Raw genomic sequence first — 12,362 nt, 5'->3', positions numbered from 1 at the left:
AGCTTCCTGGGGCAGCAAATTCCACAGACCCACCACCCTCTGAGTGAAGAAGTTTCTCCTCATCTCAGTTTTGAAAGAGCAGCCCCTTATTCTAAGATTATGCCCCCTCGTTCTAGTTTCACCCATCCTTGGGAACATCCTTACCGCATCCACCCGATCAAGACCCTTCACAATCTTATATGTTTCAATAAGATCGCCTCTCATTCTTCTGAACTCCAATGAGTAGAGTCCCAATCTACTCAACCTCTCCTCATATGTCCGCCCCCTCATCCCCGGGATTAACTGAGTGAACCTTCTTTGTACTGCCTCGAGAGCAAGTATGTCTTTTCTTAAGTATGGACACCAAAACTGTATGCAGTATTCCAGGTGCGGTCTCACCAATACCTTATATAACTGCAGCAATACCTCCCTGTTTTTATATTCTATCCCCCTAGCAATAAAAGCCAACGTTCCGTTGGCCTTCTTGATCACCTGCTGCACCTGCAAACTAACCTTTTGATTTTCTTGCACTAGGACCCCCAGATCCCTTTGTACTGCAGTACTTTCCAGTTTCTCGCCATTAAGATAATAACTTGCTCTCCGATTTTTCCTGCCAAAGTGCATAACCTCACATTTTCCAATATTGTACTGCATCTGCCAAATCTCCGCCCACAACTCATTACGACCCTTACTCTGGCACCTGGGAGGCAGTGCACCATTCGGGACTCACATTTACGGTTACAGAAGCAAATGTCAATTCCTTTTATTATCTAATTTTCCACTACCATTGTGTTCTTGCTCTCCTCTCTCCCCCGCCCAACCCCTTGGTCAACATTTTTCACAGTGCTGTGGCTTTGCTCGTGGCTGCCTATCCCCAAATTGTCACCTTTGGAATAAATTATCAGTATTGACAATTATTTGCCAATGCAATGCTCACAAGGGACCCCCTGCATTTCTTTCCTACTTCTCTTCCCACCTCAAAGGATGGCCACCCACTTCCAATCATTATCCTTTATCTCTCTTTGCCTGCAAGGTGACTAATTCTTGGAACCTACTGCCTTCCATAGGTGATACAGCCTAACACGGTTCCTCAAGCTCAACAACTTTGAGCTTGAGTGCATGCAGTCAGAGACACTTCCTCCAAGTGTGTTTGCCCGAGATACGCAAACCATCCTAAAATGCATCAAACTGTATGTTACTTACATTGCATAGCACAATTTTAGGTGTCAAAGCCAAGCAACACTGGCTGCCCACTTCACAAAGACCTCTTCTTCCCTCCACCCATCAAGCTCATGGAGGCATTTTTCCCCTCCTGCTTTCTAACCCACCAAGTGCATAGAGGCATTCTTCCAACCCCAATTCACCACATTTCTTGACTCCTCCTTGCTGCTTTGCATGGGGATCCAACTCTGCTGCACATACTGGTCATGAATTCCTGGTCTCACAAAACTAGGTAAGACCAGGAATTCATGCCTATTGCATGTAGCAGAGTTGGATCCTTGAGTAAAGCAGCATGAAGGAATCGAGAACAGCAATGACTGAGGATTTTAAATTCTGAGTTTGCACTGCAATCCAGTATTTCAGTAGCCCAGCCGAGCTAAACACCATCCAATATGAAGAAAGGCTTGAAAGAAAGTTGACTAGTGCCAACTGTGGGTTCCACTGTCTCATTGATTAACCAGATTAAATACAATGGTTTCTTGATTATATCTCTATGATATATAGAGCAATGTTATTTCCTAGTAATTTGCAGTGATAAAGTCAAAAATGTGAGCTTCCAGTGAGGACATCATCATGCACCAATTGAATGGAGCATTCTTGTTGTTGATACTGGTCATGATGTTGACTGCAAAAGGAAAAAGAAGAAAACTTCCACCTTATAGCTGATACTACTTTTGGAGGAGTGAATAACAAATTCTTCCAGTATATATCTGGGAAAAGGAACTGCATACAATTATAGATCAGAACAGAAAAAAATATGGCCAAAAAACATATATATCCAAAATATGGGGCTCTACTTTAGCACCCGCCAGCGTGTGCGTTCCTGGCGGGTGGGCCCCGAAAATCCGGTAGCGGGACCGGAGCCCGCCGCGAACCCGCACACTTCCGGGTTCCCCGCTGACGCGCCGGCGTGCGCGCGCAGCCCCCGCTGGTGGGAATCCTGCAGGCAATTAAAGCCAGCGGGATGCCACTTGAACCTATTTATTCTGCTCGTTCCGGTCGTTTACAGACCTGATTCAGCTGTTTTATAAGGAGGGGTGGGATTTTACGGTGAACAGAGACTGTTTCCCACACTGGGGGAAACACTCCCAATCCAAACGGAAGTATGGCAGCTGCAAAGGTGCATTCGACAGGTGGGGGCGACCCCTCACCACCGCAGGCGGCCACTCCGGCACATTGGACAGAGGTTGGCCTCCGCCACCCTCCCCCCAACAAGAAAACTCACCGATCTGGAACCGCAACCCCGGTGTGGGGACACATCTACCTACCTTGCGGACCCCCTCAGACCTACGCCTCCCAGATGGGGGCCGCCGTAGTCGCAGTCATGACCTCCTCGGAGGACGAACAGCCTCACCAGCCTCGCCGCCCACCCCTGCCACGAGGAGCTCCACAACACGGTGCTGTGGCACATCCACCCGCACAGCAGGAGGGAGGGCAACCGCAGAGAGAGATGCGTCGCAGGAGGCACTACCCTCGCCACAGGGTCTACAGACCGAGGCTCAGCTTCCTGGACCTCTCTGAGGAGCAGTGCATACGGAGGCTCAGAGTCAGTCACCAGGTAGTCGCGGACATCTGCAGCCTCCTTAATGACGAGCTGCTCCCGGACGGACCAAGCAGCATCTTCTTACCTGTCGCCGTCAAAGTCACCACCGCCCTCAACTTCTTCGTCTCCGGATCCTTCCAGGGTGCCACCGGGGACATTACTGGGGTCTGTCAGTCGTCTGCACACAAGTGCATAAGGCAGGTTACCGACGGCTTGTTTCACAGGGCCTCGCACTACATCAACTTCGCCATGGATGACCGCAGCCAGATGGAGAGGGCGGTTGGATTCCATGCTGTGGCTGGCTTCCCACGGGTGCAGGGTGTAATCGACTGCACCCACATAGCAATACGGGCACCTCCACATGAGCCAGGACTGTTCATCAACTGCAAGGGGTATCACTCCATGAACACCCAGCTCATCTGTGACCACCGCAAGAGATTCCTACACGTGTGCGCCAGATACCCTGGCAGCTGCCACGATTCCTTCATCCTCAGGGAGTCCACCGTGCTGCCCCTCTTCCACGCTCCCAACACCGGCAACGGCTGGCTCCTCGGTGACAAGGGATATCCCCTGCACACGTGGCTTATGACACCTCTGAGGAACCCCACCACCGAGCCACAGCGTCGATATAACGACAGCCACATCGCTACCAGGTCTACAATTGAGCAGGCTATAGGGCTGCTCAAGATGCGCTTCAGGTGCCTTGATAGTTCTGGGGGAGCGCTCCAATACGCGCCACGCAGAGTGGGACGCATTGTGGTTGTCTGTTGTGCCCAGCACAACATGGCGCAACAGAGGGGGGTGCCACTGGAGGCGGCCCCGCCCACACCCACCACCCATATTGACGATGATGAGGATGAGGAGGAGGAGGCGGCCGAGGAGGAGGAGGAGGAGGAACGGCCCATGGGGCGAACACCGGCTCATCTGGCTGCTTGTCAGGCCAGGGAGGCACTGATATGTCAACGGTTCCCCTGACAGCAGACTGCCCGCAGCGTCCAGACCTCCCAACGTGGACAGAGGGGTGGCCATACCAGCCCCCTCCCCTGCCTCCTGCACGGAACAGTGGTGCAATTACTCCTGCACCCACCGTAGTGTGACCCAATGGGCGGGACCAGGCGTTCGTCTGCATGCTGAGCCCCACGAAAGGGACCTATTGCACAAGCCGGTCAAGAATGGACAAGACGTGGCAGTAGTGGTGAGAACTGTGGGGTTTATTGGGTATGTGCACTAAACAATTATAAATTAAAACATCACAGATAGTCATTCACCCTCGTGCATTCCCTATGTGCTCACAACACCTTCGCCTTACGCTTCCGGGAACCCCTACGTGGTGCTACCCCTGTGGCTCCAGCAGAGGTAGTGGCAGGTTGCTCCTGTTGATGCTCTGACCGGGTAGATGCTTTGGGCCGACGCCCTCTGGGTTTCGGTGCCCGTGAGGGCACCTCCACAGACTGCTCCTCCTGCACCTGTGCAGGGGCAGACTCGGCCACCTGGAGAGGAGGCAGCATTGCGGGTACTGGTTGAGAGGGGGGCAACGGGTGAGACGTGGGGGCACTTTGAGTGGCGTCCCCACTTCCATGTCCCCGTTCACCATCATCCCTCTCGTAGCCCAGGCCCACATCACTCCTTCCACCCTGCTGGACGGCAGTTTGGATGACGTGTGTGAGGCCTTGGAAGGCCACCTGTAGTGTATCTGTCAGCCTGTCTAAGGCGGCAGAATGTTGCTCACCCTGAATCCGAACGGCCGTTGTCAGGGCCTGGGCGGACTCAATGTAGAGCTGTGCGGAACGCTCGAGGGACGCCAGCCTTTCCTCCACCGCAGACATTCCCGCGCCTACCCGCGACACTATCTCGCGGATACCCTCCTGTACTTATGCCGCCATTCCCCTCATGCAGGAGTTGGACTCCTCCATCACCTGCGCGATTGTGGAGAGTGCGCGTGGCACCTGCTCCAGCACCTCAGCAATGTGCTCGTGCCCCTCGATGACTCTCCTTTTCACGGCTTGCCCCTAGGGTTCAGCATCTGGGTCCGGCTGAGCAGAGCCTGGAGAAGAGTGCTCCCACCGACGCGAACTCTCCACGGCTGCTCCTGCCACCAGGGTCTGCTCATGCTCACGTGTGCGTGGTGACTCACCATGTGCAAGCCCAACTAAGGGGGGACGGGGACCCACCGAGGTGTATGTATCTGCTCTGGTGGATGCATGGCTCAGATGTGACGATGGACCCTCAGAGGCCGGCAGGTCCTCTGAGGAATTGCCCTCCAGGGTCACGGCGCTCGCAGACGGCCCTGCAAGAGAACAGAAGGCAATATTAGGCATCTGGACAGATGTTGTGATGCGGCAGATGCCAAGTGATGCTAAGATCATTCGCTATCATGAGTGCTGAGTGTCAGCTTTCTGTCACTAGCCGTTTCTGCAACCCCAGCCTCGCCATCCGCCACGGACAGGCACTCCAGCGTGTGGCTGAGCTCTAAAGCCTCCTGCTCCGCGTCCGTGAGCAGCACCTCGTGTGGCGGGCCCCCTCCGGTCCGGGCCCTTTCCCGGGCGTTCTTGCATCTCTTCTCCTGTCAAGGCAAAACGCAGAGGCGTGATTGAGTACTGCTTGCATGGTGCGACACTGCAAGCATTGGTGTGGGTGGGTTGAGCGTGGGGAGATAGATGGGAGGGTGCGTGTGCCACATGGCCATGCCATTGTATGGGGATTGGGGTGTGTGGTACTGTTCGAATGGGGACAGGGGCGGTGAGAACGTGCCGGCACGGTGAGGGTGATAGCTGAGTGGATGTGAGGGGTGATGCGAGAGCGCTGTGGTGGTAGTGCAGAAGGGGTTGTGTGGTGGTGGAGGTGATGTGGAGGACGGAGTGTGGAAGACTGCGTAAGTGTACTCACTTTGCCGGACCTAGTTAGGTCATTAAACCTCTTACGGCACTGGATCCAGGTCCTGGTGATGTTTCCCCTGCTGCTCACCTCTGCTGCCACCTCCATCCATGCCTTCCTGGTGGTAGAAGGAGGGCACTTCCTGCCATCCGATGGGAACAACGTCTCCCTCCTCCTCCTCACCCCATCCAGCAGCAGCTGGAGTGAGGAGTCTGAAAACCTTGGGGCGGCCTTCCTCCTGGGGTGCTCCATGTTCTCCACGTCGTTGGTTGCAGCAGGAGGAGCAGTGGTGGAGTCTCCCTTTAAATAGAGCTCCACCAGCGCTCAGACGTCACTGCGCATGTGCAGTCCGCCGGCGCGCAGCTGAGCGGCGGCAAACCCGGAGCCGGAGGTAAGTGGCTCCAATTACGCCACAATTGTACGCGAATCCCACTGATTTCACCGGGCGCGTTACCCACGCGCCTGATAGCCCCCCCGCCGAGAACCCGCAGCCCTGCTAACATCGGGCCCATGGTGTATGGTTCATATTCAGCCCTGGCAACTGAGCCCAGAAAGTCCAGGCACTTCAGTTCTATTTATGCTTATATTTTTTTTTCACTAGTCTCTCCTGTTTGAATTTTATGGGCCTGAACCTTTGGAAAGAGGTATTCTTAGTGCTGTTGCCTCTGATGGATAAATCCTAGATCAGAAAACCTAGATCTGTTAGTATATACAGCTTGAGATAAATGCAAATTAATGGGAACACTCTTCTACAATTGATAAATTTTATAAGTGGCCCATGAAACTCTATGGTATGCACCTTAGTGGCCTATGAAAACAAAAGGCTTGGACACTCATAGCCTACAATAAATATGGCAGGCACAGAATAAAGAGCAAGATAATTAATTCAAAATCATACACAGAATTTACTAGACATGGTCCCTATTACTCAAAGCAGGCCTGTTCAAGAGCGATGTGGATAATCCCAAGTTTGAGAGAGTCTGTGGAAATCAACTTGACCTAACTGTTATTACTTCTGAGTTTACAGAATCATCCCCTCTCTGCTAATAGAAACCAATGAACCTATTGAGAACATGAATTAGCACTGCCAAATGCACAATACTATCAAACGGGAGACTGACACATTCTCTTGCAAGGGAGGAATGAGAAATTGTAGTTTGAGACAAAAGGTTATGAAACAACTACTAGGCCTTGGATAGGGAGAAATTCTTTGATGCAATCCAACCTATGGGAGTAATTTTAACCTAATTTGCCAGGTGGGAAACCCACAGGATTGGGTGGACGCTGGTTTTACAACCCGCCCAATATTACTCTCCATTAAAAATTGGGTGGAGTGTAAAACCGGCATTGCACCTGATCTCGTCAGTTTCCCGACAGGCAGGTTAGATTAAAATTACCCCCTATGTCTCTAAAACAGACACGACCACTTCTCAGAATATGGGTATCACTGATACACCTGCTTTCAATAGAGGAGGAAATATACTGTGATGGCAGACAACCCATAATTATAAAAAATTCTGTTGAAGTATTGCTGCAATATTCTGACTTCTCTCCATTTATGTGGTCAAGTAGATTTTGGAACAATGGTGACAATATTAAAACAAGTGTACAAGCGTAAGTTTGCATATCTGTAGTTGTGAAAAGTCACAATTGCAACTTGGTTTTCTTCCCCCACTATTGGGAGGTGGTCAATACAGGCCAGCACTGCAAAACCGAGATGAGAAATTGGAGGTGCTGTGTAGGGCAAAATACCTCCAAGTGGCATTTTGTGCCGCTGCATACTGGGTATTAGTGCTACTTCGTTTATAATACACACTACCATTTGAGATGGGTTACCTACAGTGACAGCACTGTAATATAAATGTAGCACACTAAAGTATACAATATTGATACTTTGCAATACTGTATCATAATTTATTGACTATCATATGTTTATCTGATGTTAATTATTCTTTTCTTTCATGTTTTTTCATTACCTGTTCCATCGCTTGCATCTTCCCTTGCTCCATGTCTTTCTCTTTCTGTTTTTCAGCTCGAATTGCTGTAGTGGATACAGTCTTTAAACTCATGAAGTCCAACGTCATCCATTCTTCCCTCTAACACAGAATGAATATATCAAAGAATATATTTGGCTACATAAATTAAAACAATGTTAAAAAAATTACAAATTCTGCAGAGTTGAACTCATGTTATTTAGTTCCACCGTCTCCAATGGTAAGGAGACCAAAACTGTACACAGTACTCTAGGTGTGGTCTCACCAAAGCCCTGTACAATTGTAGCAAGATTTCCTTACTCTAAAACTGCTGCTTTTATGGTCCTGCCAAAGTATAAGAACTCCTTTTGCTGGTGATTTCTGATTAGCAATTGACTGTCAGCACTTTTTCTTAGTTTCTAAGAGAGACAGCCCAGCTGTGCTAACAATAATTGCAGAATATCAATGAATTGGAGCATTTGAAAGGGAGAGCGAAAAGTACTTACAATGTCCCCTTTTTTGGAAAGAACGCATGTTCAACATTGGGTAGTACATGTTATGTAAGACTACATCTGCCACTTCTTGGGATTGTGACCCTCAACCAAACATTAATGAATACCCTGTTGTGACAATTTATCGAGTTACAATTATGAAACATTGTCAAATAGTTGGATTTAGTGAAAACTCTAGTTGAGTGAAGTGGTCTGTGAAAGATATTCAAGAAAATTGTGTTTATGATCTTTCAAAAAAATCCAAACTAAAATCTAAGTATATTATTGCATAGAGTACAAAAAACAAAACTGGAGAACTAAGTCATTGATTAAAATAGAAAATCAGGACATAATAGCAGTAACCTAAATTGCAGCGTGGTCATAAATGTGAATTAACTATGTTGGGGTATAGAATCATAGAAGTTACAACATGGAAACAGGCCCTTCGGCCCAACATGTCCATGTCGCCCAGTTTATACCACTAAGCTAGTCCCAATTGCCTGCACTTGGCCCAATAGGAGAAATAGAGAAGGAAGAGAGGGAGGAAGGGCAGAGGTATTAATTATAGGCAATATCATAGCACTAGAGCAAAAAGATTTAAACAGAGAAGTGGTCCAAGCCAAATCCTTTTGGATTGAGTGAGGAATAGTAAGTGATCAGTCACATGACTGGGAGTAGATTATAGACTGAACAGTGGAAAGGAAATTGAGGATGAAATTTGTAGAAAATTACAGAGGCAAGTATTGACAATAGAATTATAATTGTAGGAGATCTTAATTATCCAAAAATTATTGGAATAGGGGAATTGTTCATGGTAAAAAAGTGTAGTTTTTTTTGCAGTTCAGAACAGTTTTCTCGGTCAATAAATTGCTATTTCAACAAGAAAGGGAATACTACCTGACTAGGTTCTGGGTAATGAAGTAGAGTAAGTAAGTGATCTAAAAGTAGGGGATCACTTGTGAAACAGTGGTCACGATGCTATTAGATTTAGCATAAAGAATTAAAAAGGAAAAAGAAAAAGAAACAGAAAAGCTGGGGACAAGAGTACTTGCCTGGAAAAAGTAAATTAGGGCAAGATAAAAACAGACCATGCCTAGATCAAATGGAAGGAAAAACTGGAAAATGGATCCAGAGACCAGCAAAGGAAGAAAATTAACAAAAGACATACAAGAACAATACAAAGATTTCCTACAGGCATATTAGAAAAGCTAAGTCAAGGTAGGAGTAGGGTCATTGAGAGATGGAGGAGGCAAGCTTGTGGTGAAGATTCAAGGAATGACAGTTATCCTAAATTTTGTCTCAGTTTTTAGAGGAGATAGATGTTGGGATTATAGAAGGTGAATGCAGAAATGTTAGTTGAGGTTATTGTTCAAAGAGGAATGGTACTGAAGAAGTTAGTTAAACAAGTTACAGGGATTTGATGGCTTACAATCGATGATCCTGAGGGAAGCTACAGACAAAATAGTGACAGCTCAGATGATAATTTTCCCACATTCGATGGAAAGGAAAATTGTGGACTGGAGGGTGGCAAAAAAGCAAACAGGGACAAGCCAGGAAATTGTAGGCCAGTTAGTCTTAGTTTAGACTACAGTATGAAATGTACAATACAGTATGAAATTATTAATCACTTGGAGAAACATGAGTTAATAAGCATGGATTTCCAAAGGGGAAGTTGTGCTTCACCAATCTTATAGAATTTGTTGAAGAAATAAAAGAAAAGATCAAGGAAATGCAAATTGTGACAAGGGGACTGTGAAAGATTGCAGGAGGACCAAGGATACGGCGTTACAGTCACAGAGAGACTTGAGAAGTTAAAGCTTTTTTACGAGAAGGTTGATGCGCGATCTGCTAGGAGCCTTCAAGATTATGAAGGGTTATGATAGAGTAAATAGTAACACATTGTTTCCAATGGTTGACAAGGCAGTAACAGGAGGGCACAAATTCACGATGATTACAAATAATTAATTCTGAGGGTGGTTGGAATGAGGAATTTGGGGCCACAAACTGTTGATGAAGCAGAGTTTACAAGCACTTTCAAATGAGAATTACATAGTTGCTTGAAAAGTGGGAATATTAAAGGGCATGGGATGAATAGAAAGGACAAGATGGTTATTGAAAAAAAACTGCAAATATTGGAAATCTAAAATAAAAACAGAAAATGCTGGAAATAATTCTTTGGGTATATATCCTTCATCAAAGCAGTGGACTGCTGTTTATTTCCAGCATTTTCTGGTTTTATTTTGGACTAAGTGGCTCATGTGGAGAAAAATACTGGCATAGAGTTGATAGCTCTTATGGACTTGTTTCTGTGTTGTAATATTCTAAGATTCTGAAAAGTTCTTTCATACCTGAGCAATGTCTGTTTTTTCTGCAGAACTTAATTGCTCTTCCTTGACTTTCCAGGGTTTTTCACTGCTGCCAGGATTAGAACTAGCAGTAGTTTCAATCCATTCTATCTCCGAAACCTGAAACATAAAAATCAATTAAAATACTCTCCATTAACTATGACAATAAGATCCAATTAATCTCATTTTAAGGGCTTTCACAGATATGGTAAGTAACTACCATACTGATCATGCATTTCCTATTAACAACTTCTTTCACTTTTGTCAATTCAATGTTGCATGAGCACCTTCCACTAATACCAAAGATGAAATAGCAATTTCTTCACAGCCCAATGAATTTAATTTCCCTCCACAGTCCTAACTGACTATACAATGTACAACTTAAAATTCTTATCATCTTTCCGTATTAATGTTTTAAGATTTCAAAGACTGATTTAATTATTTTTTCTTCTCTAAAGACATTCTCACTGTGCCAGTAACTTTTTAGTTATCTTAAATTCATAAACTCTAGAATTCACAAAAACCATAGTAGAGTTAATGACATACAGTATTCAAGATTACTTCGTCATTTTTTAAATCTTCTAATAATCAGGCAATTTTTTTTTCAAATTCCATTGTTTCACGAGTCAGTATTAATAACAGGATCAAAATGTACATTTTAGTTTAGGATGCATTGACAAATATGATTATATTTTAAAAGTTTGATGTTTATGATACTCTAAGGCAAAGTAAGATAATGGTTCAAAAAGGTAAAGTAGTTGAAGTAGATAGAAAGTTAATTCAAATTTAAACATTCACAACCAATTACATGAGTGACACGGACAGATGTTTATCCATAAAAGAGATTTTTGTTTGAAATATTGGATGTGCATTAACATAGTTGACTTTAGGACAGGTTTGTAGAACTGTTAATCTAGGAGTCAAAATTATTTTTCTGTGTTACTGATTGGAAAATTGCATGCGTAGAACTATTGATCTCAATGTTATTGCTCCGGATACACTATTTTCTCTGTTTTTCATTTTTGGCTTCGCTTAATTGATATCTGTTAAGCTTTGTCACAAATTAATTGAATAAAAATTAATAAAATGGTAAATAGGTTGAATCTCAGTTTGTGCATATAATATCCCGCTGGTCTTCTAAAGAATATTCTCTACTTGTCATACATTAAAAAAGCAAATCAAGGGGCTTAGACCAATAGCAGTGGACCTGACCATCCAACTGAATTTCATGCTGTTATGAGTCACCTACTTGAGAATGTTAAGTTGTCCAAGGTCACAGTAGATGAAAAGACTAATTAACAAGTTTACAGCAGAACTGATAATAAAGCAAGTAATGCATACAAATTTTTTCAATTGTATTAGTCTATATGTGAGAGTGGCCACTGATTTATTGAATTATGTGTTTCAGTTTATAAATCATCAGTAACATTAATTTAATCCATCATATTATGCTTTTAAAAAGGTACAAATATATTGTATAATGTTGATCCGTGCAATATTTAAAAACACTATATACAAAGCTTATTCAGTGGCATGACAAGCCATAAAACTAAATCTTTCATACTGTCCCTTAAAATGAATTATGAAAATCTTTCTGCATTCTGATGTTCACCCATCACCACTGTGCTCACTGACCTATATTGGCTCCTGGTCCAGCAATGCCTTGATTTTAAAATTCTCTTTGTTGTGTTCAAATCCCTCGATGGCCTCACCCCTCCCTATCTCTCCATCCTCCTCCAGTCCTACAACACTCCAAGGAATTTGCATTCCTCCAGTTCTGGCCTCTTGTGCATCCCCCACTTCCTTCACTCCACCATTGGCAGCCATGCCTTCAGCTATCTAGGCCATAAGCCCTGGAATTCCCCCCTAAACCTCTTCACCTCTCTCTCCTTCTTTAAGATGCTCCTTAAAACCTCTTTGACCAAGCTTTTGATCA

General features: G+C 45.3%; 1 protein-coding gene across 3 annotated transcripts in view; it reads right to left on the bottom strand.

Annotated features, from left to right (window-relative positions):
• Positions 1-12,362, bottom strand: part of cwf19l2 (CWF19 like cell cycle control factor 2) — a 151,551-nt gene that overhangs the window by 76,032 nt on the left and 63,157 nt on the right. For all 3 annotated transcript variants that reach the window (XM_067986138.1, XM_067986139.1, XM_067986140.1), the window contains 2 exons: positions 10,430-10,546; positions 7,594-7,713 (listed from right to left, as the gene is read on the bottom strand). In XM_067986138.1, coding sequence (XP_067842239.1) covers positions 7,594-7,713; positions 10,430-10,546 — 237 coding nt within the window. The remainder of the gene's footprint in view (positions 1-7,593; positions 7,714-10,429; positions 10,547-12,362) is intronic.

This window comes from Heptranchias perlo, chromosome 6 (assembly GCF_035084215.1).
Source record: "Heptranchias perlo isolate sHepPer1 chromosome 6, sHepPer1.hap1, whole genome shotgun sequence".
Lineage (NCBI taxonomy): Eukaryota > Metazoa > Chordata > Chondrichthyes > Hexanchiformes > Hexanchidae > Heptranchias > Heptranchias perlo.
The sequence above is the reverse complement of the archived record's forward strand: the minus strand, read 5'-3'. Positions and strand labels throughout refer to the sequence as shown.